At 53.4% G+C, this 19760-nt stretch overlaps 1 protein-coding gene across 1 annotated transcript; it reads left to right on the top strand.

Annotated features, from left to right (window-relative positions):
* Positions 1 to 109: 109 nt before the first annotated feature.
* Positions 110 to 10550, top strand: Fes (FES proto-oncogene, tyrosine kinase). Its single transcript, XM_004623311.2, has 19 exons — positions 110 to 556; positions 976 to 1197; positions 1320 to 1493; positions 3512 to 3608; positions 3708 to 3891; positions 5202 to 5339; positions 5416 to 5535; positions 5707 to 5829; positions 5932 to 6118; positions 6246 to 6329; positions 6721 to 6930; positions 7227 to 7349; positions 7675 to 7728; positions 8204 to 8322; positions 8613 to 8707; positions 8780 to 8903; positions 9060 to 9217; positions 9311 to 9433; positions 10220 to 10550. The coding sequence occupies exons 2-19, from the start codon at positions 985 to 987 to the stop codon at positions 10360 to 10362; spliced, it is 2469 nt and encodes an 822-aa protein (XP_004623368.1). The 5' UTR covers positions 110 to 556; positions 976 to 984; the 3' UTR covers positions 10363 to 10550.
* The last annotated feature ends 9210 nt before the right edge of the window (positions 10551 to 19760 follow it).

Below are 19760 nucleotides of genomic sequence, written 5' to 3'. Positions count from 1 at the left end.
GAAAGCTACTGCCTGGGTGGAGGGGGTGGGGACAATGCCTGAGAAGCAGGCTTCTCCTCGGGATATTTACTTGGAAATTTTATTCAAATAGAGCTGGCGCCGGAGCTCTCCTTGGGGAATCCAGTGGGGTGGGAGGGCCAGTACTGGTTTCCCCTTTCCTCCACTGGGTGCTGTGACCCCATCGTTCACAAACGTGAGTTGGCTGCCCTGAGCCAGACCCCTGTGCCCACTCGGCCTGCTCAGGCCTCTTCTACAGGGTCCCAGGACTCACCGGCCCTGGGGAATGAGTGCCTGCCAGGCAGGCCTCCGGTCCTCTCCCTGGCCATTCTTCCGCGGCCTCCTCCTCCCTTCCGTTTCCGAGGGAGGGAAGCTGCTGTGACCCAGCGTGGGGTAGAGGGGCGGTGGGGCTCGCCCGCCCCTTCCCCTCCGAGGCCCGCCCTGGCCTGGGCCAACTGAAACCGCGGGAGGAGGAAGCACCCAACCAGGAACTGGCCGCGGTTGTTGGGGCCTGAGTTGGTCCACAGCCGCCCAGAAGCAGGAGCAGCTGCTTGCAAGGGTAACTCTGGCCCAGGGTCGCAGAAGGTTTTGTGGGGTGGGACTCCAGGGGGTAACAGCTGGGTAGAGGTCATGCTGCAGAGGGCAGGACAGTCCCCGTAGCAGGGGAACTTCCAGCTTGGGAGGCCCAGCCCAGCGCAGGCCCCCATAGCAGTGCTGGGTGCAAGAAGCCCAGGAGGGAGGGTCCAGGCTCTTCCTGCTCTAGGACTGGAAAGAGGCCATCTGGCTAGGCCTTGGCCTAGGGTCCAGGAAGCAGTGAGGGCCAGCCCTGGGCCAGGCTGTTTTTGCTAGGCAGGACCCAACCCACCTCCTGCAATCCCCAACTCTTCCCTACAGCCCCCAATCCCCTTTGTCATGCCCCTCCATCTCCAGCCCAGCGCTGCTGCCTTACCCCAATGATGGCCTCTTCTCTCTCCCCAGAACACAACCATGGGCTTCTCTTCGGAGCTGTGCAACCCCCAGGCCCACGGGGCAGTGCAGCAGATGCAGGAAGCTGAGCTTCGCTTGCTGGAAGGCATGAGGAAGTGGATGGCCCAGCGGGTCAAGAGTGACCGGGAATATGCAGGGCTGCTCCACCATATGTCCCTGCAGGATGCTGGGGGCCAGAGCCGGAACAGTGGTCTGGACAGCCCGGTTAGCCAGGTGAACTCCGCTGGTGCTGGCTATGCTTTCCAGGTCCTTTCCTGAGTGAGCCCCATGGGGTGAGACTTGAGATCTGGCAGGCTTAAGAGTTACTGTTTCTCCCTGTCTTTCCAACTCCACAGTCCTGGGCCGAGATCACCAGCCAGACGGAGGGGCTGAGCCGAGTGCTGCGGCAGCATGCGGAAGACCTGAACTCGGGGCCGCTGAGCAAGCTGAGCCTGCTGATCCGAGAGCGGCAGCAGATGCGCAAGACCTACAGTGAGCAGTGGCAGCAATTGCAGCAGGAGCTCACCAAGGTGGGTGCCAGCGCGGGGGCCTCAGTGGTCTCTTTGAGCAGCGCAGCCTTGGAGAATAGCTTTGCACAAGAGCCCAGCATTACTGGGGAAGTGCAAGTTCCTGCCTGTGGGCCAAGCCCTAGGACCGGTGAACGGCTCCCTCCTGGCCACTTCCTCCCTCCTCACCCACCACTCAGGGGGTGGCCTGCAGCCACCCTGTCCCAGCATTGTCTCGGCCTGGCAGGCGCTGGGAGTGCAAGGATGGGTGAGGCTCAGCTGCTCAGGAGGAGCTGGGGCAGCGACACTGCCAGCTTTGACACTACCAGATTCATATCCTGCAGCAGAAGCATGGCCGCCGCCAAGCAAAATCAGACTTCTTGAGTCTGAATACCCCAGCCCCTCAGTTGTAGGCAGTGTGATTCAGAGCTACTTTTACTTCTCTGGGTGTTCCAGTCCCTCAGCTGCCTGGCACCACCTCCTTCACCCTTGCCAGCAGGCTTGGTCATGCACCCACAGCGACCCCTGGTGGCCATCCTGGCCTACGCACCTCTTCCCAAAGATCATCTAATTCAGGGATTTGCTGCTTCTGTAAAGTTTTTTGTTTTTCTTTTTGTGGAACCGAGGATTGAACTCAGACCCTTGCGCTTGCCAGGGAAGCGCTTATTCCACCGAGCGAGGCCATCTCCCCAGCCCCTGCTTCTGTAATAAAGTTTGAGAACACAATCCTGCCTGCCAATTTTCATGTCATAGTCTGGCTACTTTTGAGCTACAAGGACAGAAGTGAGTAATTGCAACAGAGACCCTGTGGCCTACAGGCCTAAAGTATTTACTATTTGATCCTTTAAGGAGATTGGAGGGCTGGAGAGATAGCTCAGTGGTCTAAGTGCCTGCCTGGAAAGCTCAAGGACCCAGGTTTGATCCCTTGTACCAAATGCTGTGCAGGCCCTGGAACCCCGGGTATACCATTCCAGCTACCAAAACTGGGTGTGGGGGTGCACACCTGTAATCCCAGCACTGGGGAGGCCATGACAGGAGGATCACTAGGAATCCGAGCTGCATAGTGAGACGCTGTACCAAATAAATAATTAGAATATTTTTTAAAAAATTTAAAAGGGGGCCAGGGAGATGGCTCAGTGGAATAAGCGCTTCCCTGGCAAGCTCAAGGGCCTGAGTTCAATCCCTGGTTCTGGGGGAAAAAAAAATTTTTTTTTTAAATTGAAGTCAAACCTAGTGGCACACCTCTGTGATCCCAGCACCTGAGGCTGGAGGACCACAAGTTTGAATACCTCTTAGTCAACTTAGCAAGACTCAGAATGAAAAATAAAAAGAGCTGAGGATGTAGCTCAGTGTGAAGGCCATAGGTTCAATCCCCAAAACCTAAAAAGAAAAAGAAAGACTGGTTACAGCTGGTCTAGTCTATGCTTTTAGCTTAGTTACAGATCGGGGAACTGAGGTTCAGAGGAGTGGCACAGAGCTTGTGAATGTGCCCCTGCACGTGCACAGAACAGGAATGATAGTGCTGCCATCTCTTCTTCTTATTGCCAGGAACATGATTTGCCTGACTCTGGAGCAGGGCAGAGTGCAAAAAGAACAGGTGGGGCCCCTTTGTTAAGAAAGTGATCTCATTGTGGTGGCAAGGGGAACATGCAAAACAAACATAGGATGCTTTGTTGGAGCTCAGAGTGGCCACGAAGTCCACCCACACCTGGAGCTGCCCCATCTGCACTGACCACCTCTCTGCTCCCTGCCAGCCAACTGTCTGTAATTCTGTCAGAGCATTTTTTTTAAGCTTAATCCCCAGCTACTTTCTAAATTTATTTTGAGACGAAATCACTAAGTTGCCCAGGATAGGCTTGAACTTGTGATCCTCCTGCCTCTGCGTCCCAGAGTTCTGGCATTACGGTCATGGGCTATCACATTCAACTTCACATCCCAGCTCTGTTAAGTCTCTAGGCCTTTTTGGGAGGACGGCCTCACATGGAGGACTCTCCCATGCTTGGGGACCTGCCTCCTGACACGGGCTACCTCTGTCCCCTCAGACTCACAACCAGGACATTGAGAAGCTGAAGAGCCAGTATCGAGCCCTGGCCCGGGACAGCACCCAAGCTCGGCGCAAGTACCAGGAGGCCAGCAAAGGTCTGTAGCTTCCCTCACCTGTAGGGAGGGGAGCTCAAACAACTGCTGACCTGTCCACGGTGCTGACACCCCATTCCTCCTGCACCTCCCTACTGGCAGACAAAGACCGAGACAAGGCCAAGGACAAGTACGTGCGCAGCCTGTGGAAGCTCTTTGCCCACCACAACCGCTACGTGCTGGGCGTGCGGGCTGCGCAGCTGCATCATCAGCACCACCACCAGCTCATGCTGCCCAGCTTGCTGCAGTCCCTGCAGGACCTGCACGAGGAGATGGCGCTTGTGCTGTGAGCCCCACCCCCTACCCAGAACTTTCAGCTGGGCCCAAGTGCTGGCTGCATGGTCATAGGAAAATGAGTCCCAGGCTGAGGACAGAACCAGTCCACCTATTTACACCTAAATTAACATGCCAATGCCCCTTAACTCAGGGTGCTTGGTAGGGAGAGTGTTTTGTTTTTGGTACTGGAGATTAAGCCCAAGAGTGTGTTGATCCCTTTTCCTTGACCTTTTAAAATTTTATTTTGAGACAAAATCTCATTAAATGACCCAGGATGGGCTCAAACTTGTTATCCTCCTGCCCCAGCCTCCTCAGTAGCTGGGATTATAGGTATGGGTCACACCCCTGTTGTCACAGGATTGTTTGACATTTATTTAGCACCATGCTAGGCTCTAGGATAGAGCAGAGTGGAATGCAGGTGTCAACATCTGTCTTCGGTGATCTATGCTAGTGGAAAGAGGAAGAAAGAAAATGAAATCGGAAGCATCCACGGGGCAGTGACACACGCTTGTAATCTCAGCTTCTCCAGAGGCCGAGGCAGGAGGATTGAAAGTTCGAGTCTGGCTTTTGTGTTGCAGACAGACTTCAGGGCCCAAGGACAGAGGTAGGGAGGCCAGACAGGAAGGAGGCTGTTGTGGGAATCCAGGAGACAGGCCGTGGCCACTTGGACTAGGGTACAGCAAATAGGTGAAAGGCTATCAGGTCAGGTCCAGGGTGTGTTTGGAAGGCAGTGCTGGGAGGCTTTTTTTAATGTGTGGATTCAAAGTAGACTGAGACACAAGCAAGCCTGCCTGCCTCGCAGATTTTCCCTGGAGTATTCGGAAGTTGCCATTAGCTCATGTCAAGATGGCTGTGAAAGGAAGACATTTCAACAGCCAAAGCAGGAGCATGTGCTTCAGCTGGGAGGTCAGGTGTCTAAGGGATCCATGCTCTGTGTTCCACAAATCACTTTTAGTAGTCGTGTGCCTGAGATTGGAGCACAGAGGAGCTGAGGGGACTGCTGCTTCTGGGGGTGTATCAGGGTCACAGCACATTGGTAGCTCATACCGTTATGGGGGCTCTACCCCCAGCTCTCGGGCTGACTACAGGGCAGGGACAACTGCAACTCCCGTGCACTGAGCACTTCTGGGCTGCCAGACACTGTACGTAGCATCCCACCGGATCCTTATAGGATCCAGCACACCCATGGACACATCCTCAGCCTCAGGTCGTGTGGCTGTCACCTGGGTGAGGTGAGGTCAAAGGCAGTGTCCTAGCTGAGTTGCTCCCCTTGCCCAGCCCAAGGCCCCCCCTGACTGGTGGCCCTATGTTGGGGGACAGGAAGGAGATCCTGCAGGAGTACCTAGAGATTAGCAGCCTGGTGCAGGATGAGGTGATGGCCATTCACCAGGAGATGGCTGCCGCTGCGGCCCGCATCCAGCCTGAGGCCGAGTACCAGGGTTTCCTACGACAGTATGGGTAAGCACATCCACCCCTGCACCCCCTGGGCCAGGCCTGCTGGCCTCTTCACTGACAGGACCCTGTCCATCTCTAGCTCCACCCCAGATGTCCCACCCTGTGTCACCTTTGATGAGTCACTGCTTGAGGAGGGTGAGCTGCTGGAGCCTGGGGAGCTGCAGCTGAACGAGCTGACCGTGGAGAGCGTGCAGCACACGTGGGTGGCGGCCTGGCACCTGGGCTCTGGGGTTTTCTGCAGACCATGGGTGTTATGTGGGCAGATGGGGAGCGAGCTGTGGTGTGTTGAGCCTCGGCAGATACCTGGCCTGCTTGGTTCTACAGGATACGTGGGGGTTGTGGCTCTAACAAGACCCTGCCTTGGTTGCAGGCTGACCTCAGTGACAGATGACCTGGCAGGGGCCACCAACACTGTACTAAGCCGGCAGGAAGTGGTTAGCCAGCTACAGCGAGAGCTCCAGAATGAGGAGCAGAACACCCACCCGCGGGAGCGGTGAGTGGGTCCCCTGCACCCTTTCTGGCCCCTCGACCTGCCAGCTTCCCCTGCAGCTACAGACCCAGACTGGTCTCTCACTGCCTGCCTGCTGGCCTGCAGGGTGCAGCTGCTGGGCAAGAGGCAGGTGCTGCAGGAGGCCCTGCAGGGGCTGCAGGTCGCACTGTGCAGCCAGGCCAAGCTGCAGGCCCAGCAGGAGCTACTGCAGACTAAGCTGGAGCAACTGGGCCCTGGTGAGCCCCCAGCGGTGCTGCTTCTGCAGGACGACCGCCACTCCACCTCCTCCTCGGTGAGTGCTGCCACCCCTGCCCGCCAGCCATGTCCACCGCAGCTGTGTGCTCAGGGGCTGTGCTCCTCATTTTCGCCCTCCCCCTCCCCAAGCCTGGCCACCCGCTGACGTGTGTCCCTGGCCTCAGGAGCAGGAACGAGAGGGGGGAAGGACGCCCACACTGGAGATCATCAAGAGCCACTTCTCAGGAATCTTCCGCCCCAAGTTTTCGGTGAGTGGTGCCCAACCTGGGGCCTGGACCTGAGGGGTGGGCCAGGTGCGGGGTCTCAGATACATCCCTTGGAGTTTTAGATTGAGTCATAGGAATGCTCTAGGGACCTTCAGGCTGTTTCATTGGGGCAGCACTCCCTGGGAGTCCAGGCTGTCTATGCTTCCAACCGGTCACCCTGGGTCCCTCTGTGCTCTCCATCTCTGGGTGCCGCAGGGACTAGTGGCCTTGGTTGTCCCTCTACTCTTCCTATTCCAGGGAACTTGAGAAGGTACACAGATGGTTCTGTATGCTACTCAGGGGGGCTATGAGGACTTAGTGGGGTAGACAGAGAGACCCAGGATCCAGTTGTCTCCCCTGAGTGACTCTAACCACTTCCCCTACACATGTCCAGCTCCCCCCACCGCTGCAGCTGATTCCTGAAGTGCAGAAGCCCCTGCACGAGCAGCTCTGGTACCACGGGGCCATCCCACGGGCAGAGGCGGCTGAGCTGCTTACAAACTCTGGGGACTTCCTGGTGCGGGAGAGCCAGGGCAAGCAAGAGTACGTGCTGTCGGTGCTGTGGGACGGCCTGCCACGCCACTTCATGATCCAGTCCTCCGACGTGAGTGGGGCCCCAGCCTGCCCTTCCCCTCCCTACCCCAGAGGATGACCTCAAGAAGGCAGGGAGTGACTGGCCCATCTCGGATACCTCCCTATGCCTGATGGATGCAGCCAGAGGACACCTGCATCTCTGGAGCAGGAGAAAGGCTTAGCATGTGTCCTCACCTATGACAAGGTGGCTCGGTTGTCACATGTCACATGCTTGTGCCCGTTCTGTAGGTCTCTCTGCCTTGTCTCAGGCAGACCCTTCTCCCTGCCCTCTCCTCAGCAAGGAGACTGCTAACCTTCTTTCCACAGAACCTGTACCGCCTGGAAGGTGACGGCTTCCCCAGCATTCCTTTGCTCATTGACCATCTACTTAGCTCGCAGCAGCCCCTTACCAAGAAGAGCGGTGTTGTCCTGTATAGGGCAGTCCCCAAGGTGAGCCTGTGGCCACAGTCAATGGGGACCATGGATCAGGGCCCCCTAGGACTGCAGCGAGAAGGGCACATGTTATCTAAAATCCAAATGCAGAGTGTGACTGCACATTCGGGGTGGTGCTGTCCTGGTGGGGCACCTGTCTCGTCCCTGGCATCATATTAGGGGAGTGCGGTTCTGACTGAACCAAACCCCATCAGACATAGCCTCATACAGAGGCTCCAGGAAGAGAACGACTGGCACCTCTTGGTGGGAAGAGGGGCAGCCCTCCCTGGAGCCTGGGGGCCCTGCTCCATACCCACTGTGCTGCTCTGACTCCTCTTCCCAGGACAAGTGGGTGCTAAACCATGAGGATTTGGTGTTGGGTGAGCAGATTGGACGGGTGAGTTCTCATCTTTTCCTCCCTGCTCCTTGCTCCAGGTCCTACCTGAGGCTCCCCATGCAGAGACACCTTGGTGTGGCAGGCAGTTCCTTCTTGTGCCTCTGGCTCCTTGTCTAGCCACTGTCACTAGCCATCCCCCAGGAATGGAGTACCTGCCCCAAACATCACGGGCACCCCAGCTCCTGCCCTCCTGTGAGCTGTACATTGCCTGCCTAGGAAGGAAGTTGCTTTCCTAAGTCTTAGAGTGCTTTTCAAATGCAAAGGAAAGTGGCCTTGGCGCCCACTTTTTCACTTGTCTCTGAAGATGTGGCATGCTGGTGACTTTCCTGCCCACCAGGACAAAGTCCTAGAGAGCCAGGGGAGCAAGTCTAAGCTCGGACACTGAACACAGAGATCTGGGGGCCGGGGACTGTCCCCTGAGCATGGGCAAGACTGAGGCTCCAGAAGCTCTGATAGGAGCCCAAGACCATTTCAGGGCAACTTTGGCGAAGTATTCAGTGGGCGGCTGCGAGCTGACAACACACCAGTGGCAGTGAAGTCTTGCCGGGAGACGCTTCCTCCTGACCTCAAGGCTAAGTTTCTGCAAGAAGCCAGGTGAGTGGCAAATTGATGACTACCAGAGATTCTGAGCCAGAGTGTTCCGCTGCGTGTGGCTGAGCACCAAGACTTGGCTTTGGTCGTGGCTCTGAACGCTCCCAGCCCCCTCACACTCTGTCTCCCATAGAGCCAAGGCTACCCAGGGTCCAGCCCATCACACAGCCAGGGCTGATTTCCTCTGAGGCCAGGCTGTTGTTCCCAAATCTCTGAGGCCCTTCTCATGCCCTTGGGGTGCCTGGCGGGAGGCAGGGGCGAGAAAGCAGGGAGCTGAGCAGTGACATCCCCAGGATCCTGAAGCAGTACAGCCATCCCAACATCGTGCGGCTTATTGGTGTCTGCACTCAGAAGCAGCCCATCTACATTGTCATGGAGCTGGTGCAGGGTAGGTGGGGGACCCGTGGCAGGGTGGGAAAGGCCATCAGGTGTCCCTGAGGCTCAAGGCTGCCCCCTCTAGGGGGCGACTTCCTGACCTTCCTGCGGACTGAGGGAGCCCGCCTTCGCATGAAGACACTGCTGCAGATGGTGGGAGACGCGGCTGCAGGCATGGAGTACTTGGAGAGCAAGTGCTGCATCCACCGGTGAGCAGGCCGGGGCGTGGCATTGGGTGTCACCTCCAGCCCCTGTGGACCAGGGTGCCCCAGGCACTGGCACCTTGGTTCTGGCTTTGTCTGGTCGCGCTGCCCAGACCAGGCAGGTGACGTTGGCTGAAGAGGTCCCCTGTTCTGATCCACCAGTGACCTGGCTGCTCGGAACTGCCTGGTGACAGAGAAGAATGTCTTGAAGATCAGTGACTTTGGGATGTCCCGGGAGGAGGCTGATGGGATCTACGCAGCCTCAGGGGGCCTCAGACAAGTCCCTGTGAAGTGGACTGCCCCTGAAGCCCTGAACTATGGTACCTGATCTTCATCCAGCCTGGGCTGCACCCAGGAGGCCAGTGGGCAGGGTGACAGGGACAGCTCCCTCATCCTGTCTCACCCCTCCATAGGCCGCTATTCCTCTGAGAGTGATGTGTGGAGCTTTGGTATCTTGCTTTGGGAGACCTTCAGCCTGGGGGCCCCGCCGTACCCCAACCTCAGCAACCAGCAGACACGGGAGTTTGTGGAGAAGGGTAAGGGACCTGTGCACATGGCAGCAGCCTGGGCCACACCTCTCCCTCTCCCTGGGTTTCCACCCATCCCACTGGGGCCAAGTAATGTTCATCCTCTGAGCCAGGTATGGTGGCATGCTCTATGAGAGGCTGAGACTGCAGGATTGAAAGTTTGAGCCCAGCTTGAGCAGCTTAGTGACTTAGAGAGACCCTGTCTCCAAAAAATATAAAAAGGAAAGAAGAACGTAGCTCAGTGTGAAGGCCCTGGGTTCAGTCCCCAGTACCCCCCCCAAAAAAAATCCCAAGGGGGCTGGGGATATAGCTCAGTGGCATAAGCACCTGTCAGGCAAGCACCAGGTCCTAAGTTCAACCCTGAGTACCACAAAACAAACAAAAACAATCACTTTTGGACCGGGGAGATAGCTCAGTAGAATAAGCACTTGTCTTGCAGGTGCAAGGGCCTGAGTTCAATCTCTGGTTCCGCAAAAAAAAAAAAAAAAAAGAAAAGAAAGAAAAAAAAATCCCAAAAAAGAGAGAGTTGTGGATTATGGAGCACTTGTCTATACCAGGCCACACATTAGTTCATTTGCTCTTTCCCACATATAAGTGGGATCAGTGTGTCCCTTTTGCAGATGGAAACACTGAGCCTTGCAGTCACCTAACCAGCGTTTGGGGAGGTGCAAAATAGAAGCCAGACTTCTTCTTGTGGTATAAACAAGAGTGGCTCTTTGGGGGCAGCATGTCATGAGCAGCTCCTGTTGCTTCAGGGGGCCCTCCTCATGCTCAGTGCTGTGTCTGTCCTCCCAGGTGGTCGCCTGCCCTGCCCAGAGCTGTGTCCTGATGCTGTGTTCCGGCTCATGGAGCAGTGCTGGGCCTATGAGCCTGGGCAGAGGCCTAGCTTCAGCACCATCTGCCAGGAGCTGCAGAGTATCCGGAAGCGGCATCGGTGAGACTGGGGTTCCTGCAGGCCAAAGTGTACCTCCTCTTGTGCAGCTCCAGCTCATACTGAGAAACAGCACCCCACCGTCCTGGGCTCCTCCACCCCCACTGCTGCAGGGGCAGCCCCAGGTCTGCTCTGGACTCTGCTCCTGCTGGAGTGTCCTTCTTTAGGCAGAAAAAATAAAACCACTCAGGCCCATCAAGTGCTCTTGGCGTCGTGCCCTTCTGGAGGGCAAGGGGGCAGGCAGGGCCTGGGTGGGTGCCGGCATGAGGGGCAGGCAGAGCTCACTGGGTAGCAGCTGGAGGTATGAGCCCACAGGGGCTGGGAGCTCAGGGTGATGGCCAGGCTTTGGCCAAATGCTGACACTGTCCTGTGAAACAGGATGGCAGCAAGAAGAACAGAACTGGAGGGAGAAAGGGGAGTTTAGGGCTTGGAGACGTCCATCGTGAGGGTCTGAAAACTAACAAGTGAAAGCCTTTGGGTCCTAAGTGTCAGAGACTGGCTGACACTATGAATTTGGACAAGTCACGTCAAATTTGGGGAGAGAAGGAAGGGCTAAGAAGACTGATGTGGCTCAAGAGGGAAAAGCTTCAAGGAGTTCATCTTACCAGAGCGCTTCTTGGGTGCTGAGTGGGGCTGGGGGAGCTCTCGCCCTCTCCCCCCCAAGTCCTTCTGAAACCTTCCCAGCAGAGACAGTGCAGGTCAAGAAGATACAGTAGCCTGGAGCTGAACTGCCAAACAAGAACCAGGAAAGACTTAGAATGTAAGAACAGGGGCTGGAGAGATGGCTCAGTGGTCTAAAGCACCTACTTGAAACAAGCTTGGCAAAGCACAGGGACCGCGGTTCGATCCCCAGTACCACATGCCAGCCAGCCCTGCCCCCTGGTGGGCTGAGCTGGCCACACACACACACAATAAATAAATGTAATAAATAAAAATAAATAAATATTAAAAAAAAAAAAAAGAATGTAAGAACACAAGCAATAAGAACCACTCGGTAGTAGGTATGTAGGTATGGAGGTATGGGGTTGCACTCCTGTAACCTCAGTACCTGGAAGGCTGAGGCGAGAGGATTGCACATTCAAGGTCAGTCTGGTTTACATAGTGGGACTGTGTCTCAGAAAACTAAAGGGGAGGGGCTGGTGAGATGGCTCAGTGGTCTAAAGCACCTACTTAGAACAAGCTTAGCAAAGCACAGGGACGGCGGTTCAATCCCCCAGCACCACATGCCAGCCAGCCCCACCCCCTGGTGGGCTGAGCTGGCCACACACACACACACACACACACTCTTAAAAAATGAACCATGAAATAAAATGGCCATCCCTTGAAAAAATCAGGAAGAGGTTTTACCTCAAAGAGAAATTATAGCTCAATACTTTTTTTTTTTTTCTTTTCTTTTTTTCTGGAACCAGGGATTAAACTCAGGCTCTTGCGCTTCCCAGGCAAGCACTTGGTTTACTGAGCTATCTCCCTGGCCCAATACCTTGTTTTAAAAGAGGAAATTGGGAGCCAGGTGTGGTGCATGCCCTGATCCCTACATTAAGGAGGTAGCTGAAGGAGGAGGATCGTGGTGAGTTGAAGGCCAGCCTATACTACATAATGAGACTGTGTCAAAAAAAAAAAATTGGGGGTTGGAGTTATAGCTCAGTAGTAGAACACAGGCTCAGTATGCAGGAGGTCCTTGGATTCAAATCTAGTATCAAACAAGTAAAAAGGGGGAAATAAAAGTGGGGGTAGAGTAAATGAAAGCACTAAGTGAAATCGTATCTCTGCCAGATGTAAGAACTAAAAACTGCATCTGGGCAGTTGTAGTAAGACTCCACAGGCCATCTCTGGCCCCTATTGCTGTAGCTGGGAAAGCACAGGCATAAGGGAGTTGATTTTATTTGTAAAAGAATGTAGAGAGGTAGAACGAAGTACAAGTGACTAAATTTCCAAGAAGGAAAGAGTCCTCCCAAGATGGGTGGCCAGATCATTCCTTGAGGCATTTGCTGCTGTAGAGCAGAGTCCAAGAGGGCTGCTTCAAAGGGACAGGGTGGTGAATGGCAGTCAGTCTCTCGGGAACACAGGGAGACCCAGGCTTACAGGAGCAAGACAGGAAGGTGACAAGACATTTGCCCAAAAGCCCAGGGAATCCACAGCAGCACGCTTGCCTGACTGGTGGGCTAGGTGCCGAGCAGGTACATAAGTCACTAAGCTGCTTGCGACTGACCCAGTGTCCCAAGCTGCTTTGGACCACAACCAACAACCAACAGCATGAATCCAGAGGAGGGAAATATAAAGGGAAACAGGGCTGTCACAGCAGGTCTATACAGTATAATGGAACAGCGGCTTCACCAAGCTCAGCCCCACCATCTGACAAGTGCTCTCAGAACATTCTGGGGAGGGGATAGGCTGTCACCTTTAGTCCACTGTGACCTCAGCTTGGATTCATAGTGGAGATCAAGAGTCAAGATAATGCGCAAACGGCCACTAAAGGGGAGACCCTGGCAACCTCAGTGATGGTGTCTGCCCACAAGGTAGTCTTCCGTGGGGCTCTGGATGGCAATGGGTCTTAAGGATCTGAGTCCTGGGGCTGGGCAGATAGCTCAGTTGAATAGGCACTGCGCTGGCAAGCGCAAAGGGCCTGAGTTCAATCCCTGGCTCTGAAAAAAAAAAAAAGAAGGATCTCAATCCTAATGGGGCAGTTTTGCACTGTCCTGTGCAGAGGCAGGATGGCCCCAGCTGAGCTTCTGCTGTTGGGAGAATTTGATCACTGATTTCGGCTCGGTCCCTTCCCCCTTTACAGACAGAGAAAAGTGGAGGCACCATGCAGTCACTAGGCTGTGGGGGCTACAGTGCCTGAGGTGCCGCATTAGGGATCTGCAGGGAGACAACCATAGGATATGTGCACGACACAGGAGGGAGACGGCACATGCGATTGTGGAGGCTGAGAAAAGCCCATGCCAAGTGGCCTGGGGCTGGAGCCCCTGGGTGCTGGTAGAGGGACCCAGGCAAATCCCAAGACTTCAGAACCAGAGCTGCCCGTGCAGTAAGTAACCCTGGGTTCGATGCCAAAACCCTGAGAGCCCAGGCAGGAGATTGCTAGTTTAAGTCTCCAGGCCAAGCATCCTGCACTTCTGGTGTCCAGGACAGGAGTCCAGACTGTCCGAAGTTACCTTCTGTGTTTGCTTCCCCTGGCCCTGGCCACAGTGAGGGCAGTGCCTCCCCGTATACAGGCTCCGGCCGCCTCCTCAGGGACCTTGTGCCCTAATCGGCCAGGTTGACTCCTACAATGAGCACTCATAGTTTAGGTTTCCTCTGTTCTCATAGATGCTGTGCCACAGGCCACCAGGATAATGAGATGTGCTCACAGCCCTGCCTAAAAGATTTATAAGTAACTCTGTCATTGGATCAATATAGTTTAGGGGTGAGTTCCTTTGAACTACTATATACCAAGTGGTGGGGCCATATGTACCCTAGGAATATTCATTTATTTATTCATTCATGCATGCATGCATGCATGCATTTATTGAGACAGGGTTTTACTGTGTAGTTCAGGCTGACCTTGAACTTGTAGAGATCCTCCTGCCTCAGCCCCCTGAGTGCTGGGATTACAGTCATGCATCACCATGCCTGGAACAGTAGATGATTGATTGATTGATTGATTGATTGATTTTTGGTGGAACCGGGGATTGAACTCGGGCCCTTGCACTTGCCAGGGAAGCGCTTATTCCACTGAGCCATCTCCCCAGCCCCAAGTAGATGTTTTAAATGTGTATAATGCTGTCCATTGTAGGGGATATTCCTTACAATGAGGGAGATATCCTGACTGGGGAGTGGTAATTAGGGTAGGGACAAGTAGTCTGACCAAGAGGAACCTGGGAGCAACCCAGGCAAGTGGAGGAACTACCATCCTGATGAAGGGACTCAGGATAGGGAAACAAAGGACAAAGTACCTCCACGTCATAGTCCGGAATGGCCAGGGAAAAGGCCCACTGCCGAAGGCACCCGTGGATTACACAAAGCACAGAGCTCTTTGCACAGGCTTAAGCCACCTGATACGTGAAGGCAGACCCAGCAATGCCTTTGTGATCATCCCATGACATCCAGGGGGTAAAAATCAGCTCACCTTTGTCAGCTTGCTTTGTGGTACTACTTTACAACAAGGCCACGGGGCCACCTGCTGCCCCCTGTGATTTGCACCTGAAATCTCTTGGTATTTTGTTATGGGTAGTAACCTCCATGTAGGAAAATAACCAGTACTCTCTAGACAAGTACTGCATGTGCAGCAGCTGGGCCAGGGGGAGCACCTGTGACCCAGCTATTTGGGAGGCTGAGGCAGGAAGAATGCAAGTTCCAATCTGGCAACTTAGTGAGACTTGGTCTCCATTTTTTTTTAAAAAAGTAAAGGTTGAGGGTGTAGCACAGTGTTAGAGTACATACGTGCCTAGGATGCATGAGGCTCTTGGGTTGCATCCCTCTACAGCAAACAAAACCCTTGAACTCAAAAGAGGTACAGAATTCAACACGCAGTCTTTTCAGCAGCTTGCTCTGCTCAGCCCACTGCATAGGGCTACTCAAGAGGTACCCACCTTTGAATGGGACCCCGAACAACCCGCAGCCTCAGAAACTACTCTCCCAAAGCTGAGCATGGCAGCACACACCTGAAATCCCAGCACTCTGGGAGTCTGAGGTGGAAAGACTGAGTCCCTCCCAGGAAATTTAGACAGCTCTTGTTTCAAAATAAAAGAATGTAAAGGGCTGGCACTGCAGGTCATGGTAGAGTGTCCCTGGGTTCAATCCCCAGTTCTAAAAAGAAAAAGAAATAAAAAACTGCTCTCTCAGGCCAAATCATTCATTGAGACTCTCCAATGAAAAATGACAATGACATGGGAGCCACAGAAGGACACATCCTCAGGCAAAGGCACCTGTGGGTTTTGGGATGCAGGGTGCCTATCTGAGAACTCTGAGGCATGCACCCACCAGCATGGCACTTATTACCTTTTCTTCTTTTTCTTCCTCTTCCTCTTCTTACTCCTCCTTTGAGGATCTTACTCTATAGACTGAGGCTGGTCTGAAACTCCCTATATAGCCCAGGATGGCCTCGAGTTTGAGATTCTCTTACCTAAGCTTCCCAACAGCTGGGATTAGAAGCATCTTCCTGTATGCTCAGCTCAATTTCTGCCTTGTATTGGGAGTTGGTGATCACTGAGTGTTTGGGATGTGTTTGTACCCTGATATCTTCATTGTGGCTTGGGGCTGGGGGTGGGGAGGACACCAGGGATGTGAGTTTGGCCGATCAAACATTTATCGCCAGAGGGAAATTTCTTTTCTTTTTCTTTTTCTTTCTTTCTTTCTTCTTCTTCTTTTTTTTTTTTTTTTGAAATTTCAAGAAAGAAATAAACTGGATCTGGATGACTCAGAGGCAGCTCTGTCCCAGCACCTTGGGTTTATTGAGGTCCTTGACATTGAGGCCCCTGAGAATGTGGACCTGACTCAAGGTCAGCTGAGTTAATGACCAATGGTGAACACTGAACAGCTGCACTACATGGCCACAGGGAGGACAGATTCCAATTCTGCAAGGGACAGGGGTCTCCCCCAGTGGGCCAAGGTGTAGCTGTTGTGCTTGGCTTTGATGACCCCTGCCATCAGGGGCTCAATACCTTCCACTGCCAAGTGGCTGGCGTACCTGGCAGCAGCAGAACTGGAGGAGAAGGAGCTTTAGGCACCAGATCCAGGGGCATCCATGTCCAATGGGGATCCCCCTGGAAAATGGGATGACACCCTTTGACCATGAACATCAGTGGAACCAACCAGCTGGCCAGCGCTGTAAAGCAACAGTCACCATCACACAGGACATGGTGGTCTAGCCAGGGCCATGGCCAGAACCAGGCCCAGTGGTCCTACCACACTGGACCAAAGAAACCCAACCCTTGTGCCTGGGCCCCAGCCATACAGCTGAGGGGCAAAGAGAACTCCTGGGCACGTGATCTGGCTGACACCCATCCTGGTGGTAGCCTGGCTGGGCCGCCAGTCTCCTCCCAAGAATACTCTGGGTGTTGACTGCCATTTTTCCAGGTTTGGGACATTAATTCCCAGAGGTGCAGCAGTTGGGAGTTGAGCTTCTTGGGGTCCCACATGGTCCTGGGTGCACATTGAATGCCCCAGGTACATCCAATCAGATGAGGGCTCTGCCTGCCTTATTAACCAAGTGCTCAGCTGTGGAACGGCTTGGGATCTTCACTGGGCATGTAGTGCTCTGCATTACCAACAGGTGGCAGCATCAACAAATCATGGAAAGGACTTTCAGAGGCTTCTTTCCTCTTCCTCTTCCTGCTCACACCTACTTCAAGGAAATAAGACTCCAGGAACCTGTGTTGGCAAATGAGGGCTAGAAGTTGTGGGTCGGACTCGGCGCTTCTCTTCCTGCTATACTGGACACAACCAGAGGAAATGCACTGTTACGCTGCGCTGGGCTACTGCTGGCCAGCGCGAGGACCTAGGTGGCTGCCAACATTTCTGCTCCTGGCTTCATGAGTCAGGAAAGGTCAAGCAGTGTCCCAACTTGGAGCAAAGGTGGGGTGGCAGTAAGGTGGACTCCAGGGACATCTGGGACTTGGCTTGGCTCCAGCTGGGGCCTGGCTGTGGAGCACCTTTAAAATGCGTCGTGGTTGCTATCCTCAGATGTCGCTTCTGACAAATAGAAGGGTTTGGTCCGAACTCCCCTCTGGACAATTCATTAGCTATCTGATAAGAAGGACTAAGCTCCTGGAACTATTTGAAAATAATTCTTGGCAGGACAGATGAAATTTGGAGTGGCAGAGATGGTGCCGAAGGACACAGCTGGGACACAGCCCCCTGCAGAGCTTGCCCGGCCCCTAAGGACTGACCTCCCACCTCAGATAGGGGAGGCTGGACCAGCGTGTGATCCCAGCCTTGGTAGGAAGCTCTGCGAGTCTCCCTGCACTACAGCAGGACCCTCCCGGAGCACGGGAAACCAGCAGCCAGGGCGGAGCCTCTTACCTTGAGGACAACTGTGCTGGGCCATTTCGAGTTCCTGCTACCTCCCCCAATGCAGTCACAGCCCACAGACCTGCCTGACCATAGCTCAGAGGGCCTTCTAGTCAGAGACCTTCCACCTCTCCTCCTGCCACCTCCTCCCAGCAGCTCAGTGTTGTCCAGTATCCTTAGAAGCTGCTGCCGTGCCAGTCTTGCTTTTGCAGTCTGTGTAAGTACTAAGCTGCCTGGAACCACTCCAGTCTTTTGTTCCCTAACTGGAAACACACTTATGTAACTATGACCACAGAGAAGGGATAGGACTCCCCACAAAATGCTCCCTGACAGTCACTCTGCATTTTCACCCCTGTCCCACTATATATTGTCTCTAGATTTTCTTTTTTTTTCTTTTCTTTTTTTTTTTTTGCGGAACCGGGGATTGAATTCAGGCCCTTGCACTTGCCAGGGAAGTGCTTATTCCACAGAGCCATCTCCCCGGCCCCTAGATTTTCTGATTAGATTCCTGCAAGAGTACATACTTTTGTGTATCTGTCTTAGTCATACTGAGCAAGTTTCCATATTCATCATATCCCTGCAGACTCTTGTGCTTTGTTCCTTTTCATTGTGGAGTAGTATTTCACCACGTGGGCATGCCATAATTAGTTTATCTGTTTACCTGGATGTTTGAGTTTTCAGTTTTTGGTTGTGATGGATAAAGTTTCTATAGACATTTGTACCCCAAAAGAGATGGTGCTACATGTTGTAAATTATACATTTATTTGGTACCAAAAAAAAAAAAGCCAGGGAGATAGCTCAGCAGCACAGTACCTGCCTGGCAAGTGCAAGGTCCTAAGTTTGATCCCTGGTCCAAGACTAGAAAACTGGGCCAGCAAGATAGCTCAGCAGTCTAAAGCGCCTGCTTAGGCAAGCTTAGGCAAGCGTGCATGGACCACGGTTCAATCCCCAGCACCCATGCCATGCCAGGCCTGCCCCCAGGGTGGACTGAGCTGGCCACAAAATGAACAAACAAACAAAGGTTAGAGAACAAACAAGAGCTCTTGAAAAATTAAGTTTCTTTTCAAAATGAAGAAATTCCCCAGAACACAGGGCAAAATACAAAGTATCAGATATTCCAGTTAGAATACAAATCTGAAAAAATGTTACTACTAGTGATAAAATAAATAGGAGTTAAAGAATAAGATGGAACTTTATACCTGGTTAATCAACTGAAAGCAGTTTCAGCAATATTTAACAGTTGGTTTGCGACAGTATAAGTCCTTGGAGCTATCCTTTTAGAGAACCACAGGAAGCTAAGTCCCCCATCTGTCATACCCGGGCTTATGTTTTGCCCAGGAAACCATTGCTGTGAACTTTTCCTAAGATAATGGAGTAGTTTATGAGGAATAGAAATTTATTTTCCACACTTCTGGAGGCTAAAAAGTCCAGGATCCAGGCATGAGCAGATTGTGTCCAGCTGGTAGATGACGCCTTGCAGCTAGTGGACTGGACAAGGGTACCTTCTTGGTCCTTTTGTAGGAGCATTAGTCCCATTGCTAAGGTTCCCCCTTTTTTTTTTTTTTTTTTTTTTTTTTTTTTTTTTTTTGGTGGTACCAGAGATTAGAACCCAGGACCTTGCACTGGCCTGGCAAGCACTTATTCAACTGAGCTATCTCCCTGGCCAGTCCCATTGCTAAGGACTTCCCATCACAGCCTGATGGCCTCCAAAGGCCCCACTGGGGTTAGTTTTCAGCATGGTGGGGCACAGCTCCTATCAGATGTTTCAAGGAGAAGAAAAGTTGGGTGTGCTGGCACATGCCTGTAGAGCCCGCACTCTGGGAAACTGAGGCTAGAAGATAGCAAGTTCAAGTCCAGCCTGGGGAACTTGCAATTTAGCAATTGAGCAAGATCCTGTCTGAAAAAATAAGAAAGGACTGGACTGTTGCCCAGTGTGATGGCCCCATGTTCAGTCTGCGTGCGGGCTTGCACACAAACACACAAATGTCGACTTTGTGTTTTTTTTTTTTTTTTTTTAATACCGAGGATTGAGTTCAGGACCCTGCGCTTGCCAGGCAGGCGCTTATTCTACGGCGCTATCTCCCGGCCCTTGTGTAGGGTTTTTGTTGCTTTAAAATTATCAACAACCATTGACAGTTTGGTGACAGGAAAGAGACCCTCGCGATGGCGCGACAGCCCAGCACCGACAGACCCTTTGCCAGAATCAGAGGGCGCACTCCCCCTCCGTGGGGCTGGCGATGGAGTGGAGGAGCGTTTATGCGCCTATTCACTATGCAGTCACTCTAGGAACGCTCAGGAAAAAATAAAGTTGCGCGCCGGTGCGCGGGGCTCCGCAGAGCCCAGGCCGGCCGGGCTTCGCATGCGCAGTGCGGTCGCCGCCGGCTCCGGGTCCAGGGCACGGACGGCGGGGCCGGG

Source organism: Octodon degus, unplaced genomic scaffold (genome assembly GCF_000260255.1).
Source record: "Octodon degus isolate 3935 unplaced genomic scaffold, OctDeg1.0 scaffold00002, whole genome shotgun sequence".
Classification (NCBI taxonomy): domain Eukaryota; kingdom Metazoa; phylum Chordata; class Mammalia; order Rodentia; family Octodontidae; genus Octodon; species Octodon degus.
The sequence above is the reverse complement of the archived record's forward strand: the minus strand, read 5'-3'. Positions and strand labels throughout refer to the sequence as shown.